The following is an 18,440-nucleotide window of genomic DNA, read 5'->3' as shown; positions in this document are numbered from 1 at the left end:
ACCCAAGACTTTGGAATTCAGGCCGACTGAGGGCAACCTGCCAGCAGATTACCCAAATGTAATGACTGCAACAGTGAAACACGAAGAACATAGGTTTAATTCATGGATATTCAGCTATTCTTTACATGATCTGAACTGCTTAGCTATAGAAAGGTCTTATCAAGTTTAATTCTGATAGCCGCCATAATGAAAAAAAAATACTAGGAAATGGAAATCAAAGCCTAAACCAACTGTATTTGAAGTACTGAATATTATGAGAGAAAAAAAATCTGAAAGAGAGAACTTTAAAAAAAGGAAAGGAGCAAATTACATAGAAATAAATGGAAATTGTGGGAGCAATATATGCCGAACAATGTTCAAGAGGAATGAGGTGGAAATTGTGGGAACAATACATGCCGAACAATGTTTGGTAGGAATGAGGTTTAAAAGAAGGCAGGAATTCAGCAATCTATAATGTAGGACTGATAGTTACAAAGTAGGAGAAGAAAGGCAATGTATAATGGAAAACATGTCACTACGGTATTTTCTTTTCTGTTAACATTTGCCTGCATGGCTTAGGGGATAATTTAATAAAATGAGGAAATCTACTGCACAGCTGCTTCAAGTTCTACTTTACAAATGCTATGGAAATTACTTGTCACAACTCCTTCCAGAAGCTGTTTTGAAACAAAGACCATGACAAAGTAGTATTCCATAAACAAGAAACTTACAAATGGTCCTAATGATTTTTTTTAGCTGTTTGCAAGTATAACACTTTACAAATAGTTCAACATTTTACTAAGTTTTCAACTTTCACCACCATCAGTTTCAACACTATGTGCTAAAAGACAACACAAAGTAAAAATAGAAATAAAAATTAAAGTAACATATTTAGCTTCTATCAAGTTCCACTGAATCTTCAATTCAGTGGGATGTACTAAATGTTTAAAGCTATCCCAAAGCACATACTAACCTTGCCATGCCTGGAGAAAATGTCCTGCAGTAGCTGCTGTAGCTCCTTCCTGGACATCCTGTAGTCCAGGTTACTAACTTGGACCTCCACTCCATTCACAAATGGGGCAAGTGAAGACTCTGTACAGTTATCCAGATTCTCAACATTCCCATTTAGAGGAGACGACCTACTGGAAGGGTTTGGAGAGCCACTTCTGCATTTAAAAAGTAAGCAAGTCTCAAATATGATAAACAGCAACATCCTGCGCACATTTAAGAGCAGTAATTATTTTAGCTGACAAGTACAAGGATCACAGCAAATTAAACTGACACCTGCACCCCAACGACTTAAAACTACAAAAGCATCAGTATCAATTCCCCTGTTAAGAAGTCTTTACTATTTACACTCAATTAGGTGCAGAAACATTATGGGTAGGAAGCTGCCACTTACGATGGTAGAAATACGATCCCTTCACTTACACTTTTGCTACATCTGCTACTCCCGAGAGACATCAGACCCATTTTTTGATTCTGATACAGAGCACATTTACTTATTTTTGTTTACCAGGATAGTGCACTGAATACTGACAAATTTGAGGCTCAGTCCAGGTGAACTATAAAATCTCAGAAAATGTAAGTAATTACACACACAAAGAGGTTACACAGAAAAAATGTATACAGTCTGCTATACAATAATGCAATGTACAATATTTACATTAGCTTCTGATCTAGGTAAACCTTCAGTAATTCTATAACAGCACACAACTGGACACACACCAACTCTTTGCTTCATTACAACAGCAACCATCCATTTTACCAGAAACTAAACATTATCAAAGGCCAAATGGTGCGCCTTTCTAGATTAGTTTCAGTGGATATTGCTTTTCAGATGGAGCAAGAAAAATTGTATAAAATGTTTTTTTGAAAGAAGCTATCCAAATTCACTGGTCAAAAAAGTTAAAGACTAAACATTTTCAGGTAGGCAAGACAACTATGCCCACATTTTAAATGCAACCAGCACAGAGAGGCATGAAACACTAGTGACAGACACCATTAACAATACTACAGACAAGATAAGTGCTTTGATCATTAAGTATAACCACCAAGCACCATCACTTAAAAAAAATTCTTAGGGACACAGTGAACAACATTTTCATAGTCAAACTCAAGCAAACCTTGGGAGCACAAGTCAAGATAACTTATAGTAGGGGTGGCAATCTTTACATCTTTGAAAGAAACAATGGTACTAGCAAAACAACTTGTTTGTCAAAAATAATGGAATGCATTTTTTGTAAATATTACAAATTCATCAATGATGGTCCGTATGTCACAGTTGAAAATTACAAAAACGCAACTTGTCCAGGGATCTGTAATGGTGCTACTAAAGGATGGTTGTGTACTTCGCTACATGCAGCTCCTCTCCCGGATTCTATATAGGAAAACCTACCGGGACGCTTAAGGAGTGAATATATGAATACAACTATGATATTAAGAAATGTAAACTTTCCAGTGCATTATATTAACACACCATGGAATGTTCAACTTACTAAAGATTTATTATATAGTTTTTATTATAGTTTTTATTTTATTTTAATAGAGTTATTACAACAAATAGAAGTGGAAACACTGAGTTGCTGCTTGAGAAGAAAGAACTTTACATTGGCAAGTTCATTTAGATGCTATGAGAAAACCAGGACTTGACAAATCATCTTTGAAAGATTACAGTAAATCCAATACATTAAAACACTTCAAAGAAAAAGGTTTAAGTATTTGTTACTGTTTAATGACTACCTCATTTTTACTAGTTCTGCCTGCTCACCAGCTAACAGTGCTAATTGAAATAATCAGCTTTGACAAAAGTATGTGAATTCTGATCGGTCATGTACTAAGTAGTGTAATTTTCTTGAACACAACTTGCAGTTTTTATCTATGATGATGCCCTCAGGTGGAAGGTGTATTTAATTAAGCTAACTTGTTATTACCATCGAGCTGGACCTTATTCCAGTGACTTTTGGTGTATTTGTCAACAGTTTGCCTGTTCTGGATTGGTGTTTCGCAGGAGTTTAGTTGTTCCACAGTGGTGCAGCGGTAGCGTTGTTGCCTCACAGCAAGAGGTTCTCCCGTTCGATTCTTGGCTGGAGTGCGGGGAGTGCCTTCTGTGTGGAGTCTGCATGTCCTCCCCGTGGTTGGGTGGGCGTTCAAAAGACATGCTTAAATGGGCGTGCCTTTGTTGAAGGTTGAATGTTGAGCTGGCACCTCGGCATTCATGAAAATCTACTGCCAATCATTAGCGGACCGGAGTTCCGCTGTGGCGACCCCTAACCGGGAAAAGCCGAAAGAAAGACTGGATTTACAACTACTTTCAGCAACCACAGTGAGGGTACCAAGAGAACTCCTTTGCCAGTGCCTGCCCTGGCTGGTTGAAAGAAAAGGGGAGACTTTTTGGGCTCAGAAGGGGGAGGTACTTACATTCCAACTCTAAATAGAAATGGAAGCTTAAAGACTGACCATGCTATCCATAATCCTAGGCTTTTGAAGGTGAAGGCTGTGTCTATGGTACGGTTGTGTAAATCAAAAATAGAAATAACTCTGTACCACAACTCTGTCCATGTTTTAAAACAAGCACTCTCCTTAAAAATACCCTTGCAAATTCACGCCTACATACACATACACCCAGGTAGGTAGAATCACAACAGGCGCTCTAACAGAAGGAAGAAAATAATGGCAAAAATTAGGCTGTGGAATACCCAGTAAGATCAAAATACTCTCAAACTAATCAAACAATTCGGAGGAAAAATAAAATCTACCAAAGTCAAATTTGAGGTGAACTTGGTCGCCTGGGCCAAAGACAACCACAAAGGCTTCTTTACCTATGTCTGCAACATCAAAGGCAAGACACAATTGGGGAAACAGAGCTCATTGTTAATGGTGCCACCTACACTGAGCTAGATGACGTACCAAACCTACCGGCACGCAAATTTAGCTCTAACTTTACCCATTCTCCCCCCTTCAACCTCCTCTCAGGAAACACAATCCTCCCCCTAGTATCACTAGGAAACAGGTTCCGAGTGGTTTCTCTAAGTTCAAGAACACTGCATTAATGGTCCCAGATAATATCCCAAGATGTCTTCAAAACAGCATGGAATATAACCTATTCAGGCCCACTGGAACTGCAATTTAACCATATCCTCCAAAAAGGCTTTGTGCCTAATAAATGGAGAACAGCAAGAGTCATCCCTCTGCAAAAAGATGGGCCATCTACAGACCCTGGAAACTACAGACAATTCTCACTAGCCTCATATGAAAAGCCATGTGAAGTACCACCATGGAAGAGATTAATGGCATAGGAAACCTCTAAACATTGGTTCCAACCCAATTTGGTTTCATCAAGGGCAGGTCATGTCAACTCAACCTGGTGGACTTCTTTGAAAAGGTCACCAGATCAATGGATGAGGGCAAAACGGTTCACATTGCCTACCTTGACCTGACCAGGGCATTTTACAATGCCACACAGTGGCACAGTTGGCAAACTCAGAAGGTTAGGTATAAACCCTTATGTTACCAGGTGAACAGCCAGCTGGCTCGGACAGGACCCATGAAATTAGACTTGGAGTCCACCTCTACAAAGAGGCCAGTCACAAGTGAAGTCATGGCCAATGTCAAGGGCCACTGGCTGACCAACTTTGCAGACTACAAATCAAACGCAGTCATAGAATCCCCCACAGAATTTTTTTTCCAGGAAGGGCTGATAGAGAAAAAACTTGTGTCCAAGCCACTGACCCAAACTAAATTACAAGAAGTGCATAATAGTATCCTTCAGGAAGTCATCCATCGCTGGTTTATTATACTGACAACACACCCTTAAGTGTCAACCCAGTAGTCAGGGACTTGGGGACATAGATCGTAATTTAGCCTTTGACCATCATGTGTCTACAGTAGTGAGGAAATCGTTCTATGTTGTGCAACTTATAAACATAGGTATGGCATTCAAGGTCCAACAAGGTCGTTGTTCCACTGTACTCAACACTCATTAAACCTATAACTGAGTAGGATGCCCCCCTTTTGGTAGGTACCTAACCAGGCACAAACAACAACTGGAGCATTCACAGAGGTTCCTCACTGAAAGAATAAAGGACATAAGTAACCTGACCTATGCAGACTGCCTCAAAGCTCTATGCCTAGCATACAAGGCATGGTCAGACCCCCACCCTGACGGACTTCCTACATATCCACAAAACAGAGCGCCAGGAATTACCCATTCTATAGACTTAAACCTTGCCTGTGATACAAATAGGACCCACTGGAGAGACGGTATAATTTACACAGAGATGAAAATTATACTGAATCTCTGGGTGAAGAAAATGATTTTAACCTGCAGGACCCTTTAGAGTAGCCCCCACGGAAAAGATCGGAGAGGTTGAAGCAAAAACACCAACTTACTACTACCAGTCCAACAATGGCAAGGGGATCCGATCTGATGAGGTCTCTGATGGGATGAAAACGCTTATGGACTTGTGCAACTGAATAATAAATTATTTTTCCTTCACCTTTACACCCTGTAGAGAGTATGATTTTATTTTTTTTATAATAGCAAGGGGATGGACAGAAGGAGATACTAATCAGTGTAGGGGGGGTGCACACAGGTTAGAAACGGAGGAGATTTAATGCGAAGGAAAAAAACAGATACGAGAATTTTAATATTTTTAACTATAGTAGTTTAGATATTAATAAAGTATTTTTAATTTATTTATTAAAGGTTTGAAATTTATTCCTAGCAGGAAAACAAAATTAGCAAAGTGCTGATTGATCTACAATTGTTTGTCAGGAAGAAAAACTTAGAATTGTTGTTCCTTATGGATTATAATAACTAAGACAACAGACTTAGGAAGAAAAGTATGTATAATCCTCCATTACACCCACAGTTGAAAAATTTGGAAATTCAAGTAGAAAAAGAACTTAGAGAGGCTATCCAGATGAATAAGGTTTATCCCAACCTCCCCAAAGGCGAGAGAAATTTATTGGAAGAATTGAGACGTAATAAATGTCAAGAGTGATGAAATCAGATAAATGGGGGAATTGTTTTAATGGATACCATCTTATATACAGGGAAAATGATGGACTTACTGAATGAAAGCAAATATTCGAGAGTATGTAAAAATCAATCAGTAAAAACAAACGAAAACTCTAGTCAAGCTAGAACTTCCAATGAGTGACCTCTCAAATCTCTTGTAACAGAGGTACATGGGATATATGCAAATAACCCTTAAGAACATCAACTATTTCAGCTATATGGCGATTCTGAATGCCCATGACTTATATCTTTTTAAGTCATTTCAATGGACAATTTCAGGCCAATAAAGTCAAACCCCACTAGCTGTGGATATGCATAATGTATATTGTTTTAGAGTACGCAAAAATGAAATAAATACTGCCAATCAAAAAATAGAAGTTATGTTCTTACCATAACATTCCATGTTAGTTGTCTTCTTCTCGCCTTCTTTCTTGCTGGGTGGGTTCGGAGCCGACCTCGGCTCCGACTCGGCCACTCTAAAAGCTCGAGAGTTGGTTCCACCGGCTCGAGGCTCCCCTTATATCCCACAATGCTAGGCGGTATTACCTCAGATCTCGTTTGTAAGCTAGGCCCAGCTAAAAATAACTCCAGAACTACTGGAAAAGGGAAAAACCCACCTCTATAAAAGGAAGGAAAGAAGGTGACCTGAAACCTGATGAAAGGAATATATGCACAGCATAGCACATACCTATATACAATAGAGGTGGTAGAAAAAGAGGTCACAATCAAACTCCTCTAGGTCTGTCCAGGCTAGGGGGAAGGAGGGTGGGACGCAAGAAAGAAGGCGAGAAGAAGACAACTAACATAGAACGTTATGGTAAGAACATAACTTCTATATGTTAAGTTGTCCATCTCGCCTTCATTCTTGCTGGATGGGACCGCGTCCCTAGCACCTTGTCCTGGGTGGCCTATCGGAACAGACTCTTGAGAACAGTGGAACCAAAGTTAGCTCTATTTCTAGAAGCTAAATCCAACTTATAATGAGAAATGAAAGTGTGAGGAGTAGCCCAAGTAGCCGCTGCACAAATGGTGTCAATAGGCAGTCTGTCTTGGAAGGCTATAGAAGTAGCCAGAGCTCTGGTGGAGTGGGCCTTAGGTTTGTTAGGCAGCTTTTGATGTCTAATTTCATAAATAAAGGAAATCAGAGATGTTAGCCATCTGGAGAGTGATACCTTCGAAACTGAAAGTCCCTTTCTGCCTTCTGCATAAGAGACAAACAATTGGTCAGTTTTCCTGATCTGTTTCGTTCTATCCAAATAATACCTTAACTGACGATGAACATCTAGCCAATGCAATTTTTGTTCAGACCTGTTAGAAAAGTTAGGAAAAAATACAGGGAGGTCAATGGTTTGATTTAGGTTAGACGTAGAGGCTACTTTAGGTAAAAAGGATGGATTGGTTCGTAAGGACACTCTGTCTTTATGAAACAATAGATACGGAGGTCGACTGCTGAGTGCATGAAGTTCTGAGACCCTTCTAGCTGAAGTAATAGCTACCAGAAAGAGAGTCTTCCAGGATAGCAATTTCAATGAACAGGAAGCTGCAGGTTCGAAAGGGGGAAGAATCAAAGATGTGAGAACTAAACTGAGGTCCCAAGAAGGAGGAGGATTTCTTATAGGAGGTCTGAGAAGAAAAACTCCCTTCAAAAAAGCTTTGCAAAGCCTGTGAGACATGATGGCAGAATCTGAAATGCCCACATGAAAGTTAGAAATAGCTGCCAATTGAACTTTAAGAGTAGAAGGAGATGAACCTGCATGGAAGAGTTCAGCTAGAAAATCAAGGACTATCTGGATGGAAGCAGTGAAAGGGTCTATGTCCCTTCCTTGAGCCCAATAGGCAAAACGTTTCCACTTACTAAGATAAATCCTCCGAGTGGAAGATTTATGGGAAGCTATCAAAATATCTCTAACAGAGTGAGATATTTGAGGAAGCCTGGCTAAGGCTGGAATTGGAGGAACCAAGCAGTGAGGTTCAGAGAGGGGAGGGAGCGATGTAACTGACCCGATTGATGGAGCAAAAGATCTGGAACTAGGTCCAGATGCCAAGGTTGCTCCAGCAGAAATTGATGTAGAAAGGGGAACCAAACCTGTCGAGGCCAGTAAGGAGCAATGAGGATCAAAAAGGCCTTCTGAGCGATAGCTTTCTGTATCACTTGAGAGATTAGTGGGAAGGGAGGGAATGCATACAGAAGTCCCCGGGGCCAAACTTGGACTAGTGTGTCTCTGCTGGGCTGGCCTGGTAACGGGAATAGGGTGAAATAATCTCTGCACTTGCTGTTTTGGGGAGTAGCAAAAAGGTCGCAGCAAGGCTGACCCCACTTGAGAAAAATTTTCTCCACAATAGAATCTTTCAGAGACCACTCGTGAGGCATGAGGATAGCTCTGCTCAACTTGTCCGCGATCAGATTGGACTTCCCGGGGATGTGCGTTATCAGAAACCGCTGAGAAGAAATCGCCCATTGCCACAGTCTGAGTGCTTCTCGACATAGGGGATAGGACCTGGTTCCGCCTTGTTTGTTGATATACCACACTACAGACATGTTGTCCGTCTGGATTGCTATCGTTCCCAAGGGAAGAGAGTCTTGAAGGGCTTGCAACGCTAAAAGCACTGCTCTCATCTCTAGAACATTTATATGCAAGTGGCGTTCGTCTGGTTGCCATATGCCCTGGACTGTTCTGCCCTGATAATGCCCCCCCCACCCGATCAGGGAGGCGTCCGTTGTCAGAGTAGCAACCGGGGGGGAAGGAACAAAGGGTCTTCCCAGGAAGAGCTGAGGGGAAGAAATCCACCAAAGGAGATGATTCTTGCATGCTTGCGTAATCATAATGGTGTGGGACATCGGAAGTTGCTGGTACGACCATTGTGTGAAGAGCATCCATTGAAGGATTCTCATGTGGAATCTGGCTAATAGAAGTAGGGGGATAGCAGCCGCCATAATCCCCAGTACTTTCACAAATAATCTGGCTTTGGCTCTGTTGCTGTGGAATAGAAGGGAGACCAGTTTGCGTATGTCTGCTATTCTTTGGTCTGTTAGTCTCGCAGACATGTTGACTGTGTCTAGATTTGCGCCTATGAAGGTAATAGCACGACAAGGCGACAAAACAGACTTTTCGCAATTTATTGAGATGCCTAACTTTTGACAAATGCGAAAGGTGTAGTCTCTGGCCATTAAAAGAAGATTTGGTAGGAGCTGTGAGGAGCCAGTCGTCCAAATATGGAAACACCTGGAATCCTTGACGTCTCAGGTGAGAAGCTACCACTGCCATGCATTTGGTAAACACCCGGGGGGCAGTGGTGAGTCCAAAGGGCAGGGCTCTGAATTGAAAGTGACTGGTTCCCAGCCGGAAGCGGAGTAATCTCCTGGAGCGTCTGTTCATTTTTATACGATAGTACGCATCCTGGAGGTCTATAGAGCACATCCAGTTTTCCTTTCCCAATAGGGGTAGGATGGATTGTAGCATGACCATCCGAAATCTTGTTTTCTTGACCGACTTGTTCAAGATACTGAGATCCAAAATGGGTCTCCAGTCCCCTGTTTTCTTAGGAACCAAAAAGAATTTGGAGTAGATTCCGGATCCTTGCTGGTCTGCTGGCACTGGCTGAATAGCTCTTTTTGCAAGCAACTTTGAAATTTCCAACGCTGCTTGATCCCTTTGAGCGGGTGGAACATCTGGAAGGGATTTTTTTGATTGATTTGGAGTACGAAAGAACGGAATGGAATAGCCTTTGGAAATGATGGACTGTACCCACTTGTCTTGAGTTAGGGATCGCCAGGCTTCTGGGTACAGTGACAATCTTCCCCCGACTGCCTCCGAAGGTGGACAGTCGGGCAACACCTCAGGGATGCTGGAAGGGCTTATTGGAAAAGGTTTCTCGATTGCCCTGGTTCTGTGGACCCCCCCTGCCTCTAGGGTGACGTCTACCATTATTGTTCCCCCCTCTGCCTCTGGAGGGGAACCGACTCTGTGCGTCAGGCAAAGTCCCTTGGGATTGTTTGCGGAACCACATTTTCCCACTTTTCTGGCCCTTGGGGTAAGGCCTAGAAGGAGTAGAAAAACGGACTCCGACGGCAGAAAGAGTTTTGCCATCAGTCTCGCACCTCATCAAGGTTTCTTTCACTTGAGGACCAAAGAGAGATGATCCATCAAACGGGGAATTAGTGAAAGACGTTTTAAAGGGGTCCGCAAAATTACATAGCCGCATCCAGGCATGCCGGCGTAAGGCGACACCTGTCCCTGCGGCTCTGCTCGCTCCATCAGCCGCATATGAAAGGAGGCGCATGGAGGAGTTAGCTATAGAGTTCAGGGTAGCCAGCTGAGTGTTCATCTTGTCCTGAAAACCCGCAGCTGTAGGATCCTTCAACATCTCACTCACTTCCTTGATCAAGTCTCTTTGAAGACGAGTGAAATGGCATAGGTAGTTTAGCGAACGCATAGCAAAGGTCGCTGACGAAAACATCCGCTTCCCATACCTGTCCATAGACCTAGATTCCTTGTTAGGAGGATGGACAGGCACCGAAGGATCAGCTAGTTCCTTCTTAGTGGCAGCAGCTACCACCATAGCATCCACAGAAACCCCTTTGGTTAGAAATTGCTTATCTGCTGGAGCCGTTATAAACTTTGAAGGTCTCCTGGGGGTGGGGTCCACTGAGTCAGGAGCCGTCCAAGCCTTTTTTGCTACCACCTGCATGAGGGGGTCAAAGGGGGGGGACACCCAGGAGGTGGAAGGGCGAGAGCCAAACGCCTCAAGATACACAGATTCATCCTCCGAAGGGTTAAGGGCTGGCCAATTTCCCCTCTGTTTCAGGATCTCTAGAATGTCTGCAAAGGAGACATCTTCAGAAGGGGAACGGGGGGAACCCTCGGAATCCTCTAAATCTGTGTCAGAGGTGACAGACTCAGGTGAGTCTATGTGTTTCCTCTTACACTTTCTCTTTCTAGGGGGCTCACCTGCCAATTCAGGGGAGGCCTCTGAAGAGGATGAGATCCCCACAGGGGATTCTTGAGGAGCTAGCTCTCTGCGGTCTGGGATGAGGGAGTGAGTAGACATAACCTGAGGCACCGAGGAGGGAGGGGCGGACGGAGCAGACTGTGGAGTTGAACCAGGTTCCAACACACTCCGCATGACCTCGAATGCACCCCTGTCAGGCAGAGCCAGAGGTCCCCGCTCCGAAAAGCTGAGAACCTCCCTCAGCACCGACAGTGATGGCTCAGAGGTCGATGTCGGAGCCGAACTCACCAGCGCCGAAGCACCGAGAGGGAGAGCGGGGTCGGACAAGGGTCCGATGCCACTCACCCTCGAGCCGACGAGGGAAGCCCGGCGCCGAGATTCTTCAAAGGAAGAAATCGGAGCCGACGACGGAACCGAAGACAATTGTATTGGTTCCGACGCTACCACAGTCTCGGTTCCGAAACGCCCCGGCTCCGAGCTCAAAGGAGTCGGAGGAGGAATATTTTGAGGGATAGGTTCAAGCATCGACTGATGAGTCGGGCTCTGAAGCATTTGGGCCAGTGCCTCGGACTTAAGAAGTCGACTCACTACCCTCTGAAGGTCATGATCCGAAAGCCTTGATGACCTAGAGGAGTGAGATCTATGACTCCGTTCAGACAGCAAGGGAGACGCTGGAGCCGAATGAACGGAGCCAAGGGACGGTGACCTAGACCTCTTTCTAGATGTCGGCTCCGATGGTCTGATCGGAGCCGACTCTGGAATTTCCAATGCCTCAGCTCCAGCCGGAGCCGAGGGAACCACAGAAGCTGTAGTTCGAGACTCATCGGCTCCAGCCGGAGCCGATGTAGTAGGAGGTTTCGAAGCCTTAGGCCTCGACTCAGAAGCTGGAGTCGAGGACCTAGAAGCCTTAGAGGGTTTGCCCGAAGTAGCAGTAAGGGAACCCTCAGGCTTAAGCAAACCTCTTAAAATGAGTTTGTTTTTTCTTTCCTGCAGGACTCTAGGGCTGAAGCCATGGCATACAGCACAAGAGTCCTGCAGGTGTAAAGGTCCCAGGCAGTACACACAAGAAGTGTGACCGTCTGTCAGAGACATTTTCTGACAGCACGAGTCACACTTCTTGAAGCCTGAGACCTTTGAGTCCTTAGACATTGGCAAGGAAAGTGTAACCACACACACACTCAAACACACTGATTACACTATACACAAGTTTAACTAAAAAATTACACTTTACACAAGTTTAACTAAAAAAATAAGAATAATTCTTTTTAGATCCCTAACAAAAAAAAAAACACATACACTCCACTAAGGGGATGGAAGGGCCCGAAGGCCTGTGGAAAGAACTTAAAGTTCTTTGTGGAAAAAAAGTGGATAAATAGAAGGAAAAGGGTCAAAATCCACTAAGTTAAGGGAAATAAGTATAAAAGATTAAATTAAAGGGGTTTAAATAGACTATAGACAACTCTATAATCACTGACCTGAAGCCGGTAGAAACCAAACACCTCGATCACTGTAGCGGCAAACGAGATCAGAGGTAATACCGCCTAGCACTGTGGGATATAAGGGGAGCCTCGAGCCGGTGGAACCAACTCTCGAGCTTTTAGAGTGGCCGAGTCGGAGCCGAGGTCGGCTCCGAACCCATCCAGCAAGAATGAAGGCGAGATGGACAACTTAACATTCTGGCTTTGCATTGGGAGTTTTTGAAGGACAGGAATTATCAATGAAAAAAAATTCATATTTATGATTAGATAAACTTATTATACCTTTCTTGTTTGGGAATCCCTAAAATTCATACATATATGATGGATCCACCATTTAGGGCAACTGTAGCAGCAAATGTTTCCATAACTTACCCTTTAGCCAAATTTTTGGATTCTAAACTTAAGTATGGATTGAACAAACTGACATTTTAAAGGATTCCTTGGATTTTTTTAAGGAACATTAAGGCTAATCTATACAGGAAAGATTTAATATTTTTCATGAATGATATTCAAGATGTATTTACTGTTATCCCTCAAGCTTGGGCTGGAGTGGTTTGAGGAAGCATTAACAGCAAAGAGAAAATGTACTAATGATGAATACAGATTGTGTGTTGAACTTCTGGAGTGTTTGACAATAATTTTTTACATTTTGATGGGGAATTTTTAAACAAGAGGGGTGTTGTGATGGGGCTTGTGTGCCCATAAGCTAATATAGATTTGTCCATCTGGGAAGAAAAATAAATTTTTAATTCTGTATACGCAGAGACATTGAACTTTTATAAAGGTATTTAGATGATACATGTATTTTCTGGAAAGGCTCTGAGGTAGAATTGAAGGATTTTTTGACTATATTAACACTACTGGCTTTTTGAAATTCATCTATGACTAAGGACGAAATGAATTATTTAGATGTAACAATTTATAAAATGGACAGGACATAAGAGTTTAAATCTAGAATTTAATAGGAAAAACACATTAACTCTTATTTTTAGTACTGCACATCCTTATAGGCAGAAGAGTATAATAAAGGGTCAGTTTATACATGATCAAGGATGACTTCTAATGACCACGATTATTTAGATGAGTGTTCTAAGCTTAAATATACATTTCTGGAAAGGAAATACCCTTTAAAATTGACTGAAGAGGTTATTGCAGGAAGTTTGAAAAGAAACACAAGGTAAACATAGTCCTACTTTAAGAAAAGAACAGGATAGCAACTATGGGGGGGAATGATAAATGGGTTCAAAGGAGTAGTAAAGAAGGGTATGAAACTTACAAAGGTTCCTATATAATGAATTTCAACAAGGATGCACACATTATTAGAGAGGTTACAATAAATAATTAGTATAGGTTTGCTTCCTATTCAGACTTGGATAAGATTTTTAATGAGCCACTGGAATTTGTGTGCAAGGAAGACAATGTTACAGAACTTTTAAAGAATAATACGTCTGAAAGGGGGATTAGAAAGGGAGGTTACTTAATGTGTGAGGTTTGCACTCAATGCCCCTTTATTATGAATTCTGAGGCTGTTTATGTTACAGCAAGGGATAGACATATTGAGGCAGTGACCTATTCCAATTGTAATAGTACTGGTGTGATTTACTTAGTAAAAAAATGTGATGCATTTTATATAGGAAAAACAGTACAGAAATTAAAAAGAATATATGAGCATATGAGATCCACACAATAGGGACATAAAAATGCATGCCAACCTGTTCATTGACCTTTTTGAAGTTGAGTTTTTTTATAGACTGAATTTTTTTAATACTTAATTTATATTGTAGATATATAGATTTTATTTTTTTTATGTAAGGGGGGATGTTGAAATAGCCCCCCAATTTATAAATGACTTAGATGCAAATCGTTTTCAGATAAAATTTGATGGCTTACAGATAGGAAAAGCAGTTAACTATCTAGATGTCACTATTAGGAACAATAATATAGTAACCAACATACACAGAAAGGGAATTGGAGATTATAATATTTTGGATAGTAGTAGTTGCCACCCACCTCATACATTGAAGGCACTACCCTATAATGAATTATTGAGAGTTAGCAGGCTATGTAATGATGAAATGGGTCTGGAAAAGGAAATAATAAAAACACTTATTAACTTCAAGCAAAGGGGGTATGATGAAAAGACGAAGTTATGTTCTTACCATAATGTTCCATGCGAGTTGTTCATCTCGCCTTTACTCTTATACGTGGGTACGGAGTGGATCCATCGGCTCCGAGTCGGCCGCTTTCCAAGCTCAAGATCTTTGAGTAGCTCGAGGCACAGTCTCTATCCCATGATGCTCTCCTACCAACCCCAGATCTAGTTTGCTGAACCCAGCAATAAAAAATACAACTAAGCACCAAAAATACAATAAGTGCATATGCATACAGCTATTTACAATTAGCTAAGAGATATTCTGGCTGGAAGGAAGGACACTAGTCAGACCAACCAGACCACCAGTCATACCCGTTCTTCCAGAACCCGGAGGGGGAAGGTGGGAGGGAGTGTAAGAACAAAGGCGAGATGAACAACTCACATGGAACATTATGGTAAAAACAGAAATTCTTTATGTGAAGTTGTTCAATCTCGCAGTTTGTTCTTACACGTGGGTAGCGTCCTAAGCACCCTAATCCTGGGCAGCTCACGGGAGTACATTACTGAGAACGGTGGAACCAAAGGAAGCCCTGTCCCTGGAGGTCCTGTCCACTTTGTAATGAGTGATAAACATAAGAGGTTTGGACCAAGTAGCAGCTGCACAAATGGTGTCCAAAGGTAAACGGGCTGTGCGAGCCAAAGACATAGAAACAGCCCTGGCAGAATGAGCTTTCACTTCACGTTCTAAAGGTTGGTTAGCTAAAGAATATACAAATTTTATACAATAAGAAAGCCATTTAGACAATGTAACTTTGAATACAGAAAGACCCTTCTTATTATCTGCATAGGAAACAGAGTTGATCCGATTTCCTAAATTCCTTTGTTCTGTCCAAATAAAACCTCAATTGTCTGTGAACATCAAGCTTATGCAACATGTATTCCTATTTATCAGAATGATGTCTGAAAAAGGTGGGAAGCTCAACAGACTGGTTTAAATTACTCTCGGAGCAGACCTTAAGAAGAAAGATAAGATTTGTCCAAAGAGACACTCTGTCGGGATGAAAGACCAGATATGGAGGTCTGAAAGAAAGTGCTTGCAGTTCAGAAACTCTGCGCGCCAAGGTAACAGCCAAGAAAATTGTCTTTCAAGAAAGAAACTTCAGAAGACAAGATTACACTGGCTCAAAGGGGGGCATAAGTTGAGACAGCACCAAATATAGATTCCAGGGAGTAACAGGATGTCTGATGGGTGGCCTATGGTGAGGAGTCCCTTTCAAAAAAGCTTTACATAATCTATGGGACATAATGTTAGAACCTTTGCATCCCACATGAAAGTTGGATATAGCAGCAAATTGAACCCTTACAGTAGCAGCTGCCGCACCATTGTGAAAAAGTGAAGTCAAGAATTCCAAAATACTATGAATAGGAGCAACATAGGGATCAATATTATGCTGAGGAGCCCAATTAACAAATCGCTTCCATTTGCTCTTGCACAGTTTCCTGGTGGAGACTTTATGAGAAGAAACTAGAATATGTTGTACCGCGGAAGACAATTTATATGACCTGGCTAGGTTGGGAAGTGGAGCAACCAAGCTCTCAGTTTGAGGGAGAAAAGAGAGGGGTGAAGAACTCCCGACGAATGAGTCAGAAGGTCTGGCACTGGGTCCAGAACCCAAGATTCTTCCACTTGGTATTGCTGAAGGAAGGGGGAACCATATCTGCAGAGGACATTACGGGGCTATCAGAATAACAGTCCTTCCCAAGCTTTTGGCTTTCTTTAAGAATTTGGGGATCAGAGGGGTTGGTGGAAAGGCATAAAGGAGACCCGAGGGCAAATCGTGTATGAGCGAATCCCTTGGGCTGTCTCCCGGTGGAGGATACAGGGCAAAGTAGCTTCTGCATTTGGCATTCATCGGGGAAGCAAAAAGGTCGCAGCAAGGCTGGCCCCATCGGCAGAATATCATCTCTGCCACTTGTTCTTTGAGGGACTACTCATGAGGCAACAGAATGGCTCTGCTCAGTTTGTCCACTATCACGTTGAATGACCAAGGGATGTGCATTGCTATCAGAAACCGCCCGGTGGATGCAGCCCACTGCCAAATTCACAGGGCCTCTCGGCATAAAGGGTAAGACTTGGTTCCCCCTTGTTAGTTGATGTACCAGACTACCGACAAGTTGTCATTCTGTATTGCAATTGTCTCAAGGTAGAGAGTCGTGAAAGTGTTGCAACGCTAGAAAAGTACAGTTGTGTACCTACCATAAATGTAGATGTTTGAGTGTATTCACTGTTGCAGTCATTACACTTGGGTTATCCTGCTGGCAATCTACCCGCAGTTGGCCTGAATTCCAAAGTCCTGGTCCGGCGTCGGTTGCTGTCACCTCTTCCCTGATGTCAGTGTGCCAGGGGTATAATAAGATGCAGCCGACGCCAATTTATTCAGTTTTTCTTGCCTCAGATTTCAGGTGCTCCCCTAAAGGGTAGGCTAAAAAAACACTGCTTATAAAAAGCATGCACTAAAATAAACAATACCTTCATCTACAAGCAAATACACCACATAGGTTGTATAGAATAGAGAAGTACAGATAAGTCCCAGCAAAGAAAGGGGGATGGTGGGTGGGTAACCTGGACTGCAACAGTGAATATACTCGAACATCTACATTTATGGTAGGTACACAACTGTACTATGTTCATCGTGTTTCACTGTTGCAGTCATTACACTTGGGTTGAATCCCAAAGCTGAGGTTGGGCGGCTGGGTCTAAATAGAAGTAGGAGTGGCTATGAGGCCCTGCAGAACTGCAGTGGCAAAGCCTGCTCTGGATTTAGAGCAAAGAGGTAAGTGGTAGTGCTTGGTAAAGGTGTGCACTGAACTTCAAGTTGCAGCCTCCAAAATTTCCTTGGTTGGTACTCCTCTGAGAAAGGCTGCTGATGTGGCTGCTGCCCTGGTTGAATGTGGCCTAATGCCCTTAGGCACTGATTTGTCATGCTGTGCATAGCAGATACGAATGCAGTGTCCGATCCATTTTGAAATAGTCTGCTTTGAGATAGCCTTTCCTTGTGATCCTGCAGCATATGCTACTAAAAGTTGCTCAGACTTTCTGAAAGTTTTAGTTTTGTCCAAGTAAAAGTGTAGCTGCCTGTGTATGTCCAAAGAATTCAGAAGTCTCTCCCCTTTATTCTGGGGAGTTGGATAAAAAGTAGGCAAATGAATGGTTTGATTAAGAGCTACACTGGATACTACCTTTGGCATAAACGTTGGGTTTGTCCTTGGAGAAACCCTGTCCAGATGGAAAATAAAAGGTTCCACTGCCATTAATGCCTGTAACTCTGAAACTCTTCTTGCTGAAGTTATTGCTAGGAGCAGAGCTGTTTCCATAAGAATTTTATGTCAGCTGTATTGGCCAGCTCAAAAGGAGGCAGTGTGAGCTTTTCCAAGACAAAATTGAGATCCCATGCAGGTACTGGTGCTCTCCTTGGAGGTCTTATATTTTTGGCCCTCTGAGGTACTGCCTTAGCAGTGGATGTGAAAAAATAGGTGGCTCCGTATTGTAATGAGCTGAAATGGCCGAGGCATGGAGCTTAATTGATGAGAAGGAAAGGCCTTTGTCCAGCATCTCAGTTAGGTATTGTAAAATCTGAGGGATATTTGGAACAAGCGGTTCAATTCCTTGTGCCTGATTCCAAGCACAGAATCTCTTCCATTTTTCTGTATAAGATTTTATGGTGCTGGGCCTCCTGGCTTCCAAAATAACATCCATAAAGTACAGTTGTATACCTACCATAAATGTAGATGTTCGAGTGTATTCACTGTTGCAGTCATTACACTTGGGTTATCCTGCTGGCAGGCTACCCGCAGTCGGCCTGAATTCCAAAGTCCTGGTCCGGCGTTGGTTACTGTCGCCTCTTCCCTGATGTCAGTG

General features: G+C 42.5%; 1 protein-coding gene across 1 annotated transcript in view; it reads right to left on the bottom strand.

Moving 5' to 3' along the window:
- MARF1 (meiosis regulator and mRNA stability factor 1) overlaps positions 1 to 18,440 on the bottom strand; it is a 2,255,654-nt gene that overhangs the window by 1,291,340 nt on the left and 945,874 nt on the right. The window contains exon 9 of the mRNA XM_044088896.1: positions 953 to 1,145. Within this exon, the coding sequence (XP_043944831.1) occupies positions 953 to 1,145 (193 nt within the window). The remainder of the gene's footprint in view (positions 1 to 952; positions 1,146 to 18,440) is intronic.

The sequence above is a fragment of the Protopterus annectens genome, chromosome 12.part0 (genome assembly GCF_019279795.1).
Source record: "Protopterus annectens isolate FY-2018-M chromosome 12.part0, PAN1.0, whole genome shotgun sequence".
NCBI classification, from domain to species: domain Eukaryota; kingdom Metazoa; phylum Chordata; order Ceratodontiformes; family Protopteridae; genus Protopterus; species Protopterus annectens.
The sequence above is the reverse complement of the archived record's forward strand: the minus strand, read 5'-3'. Positions and strand labels throughout refer to the sequence as shown.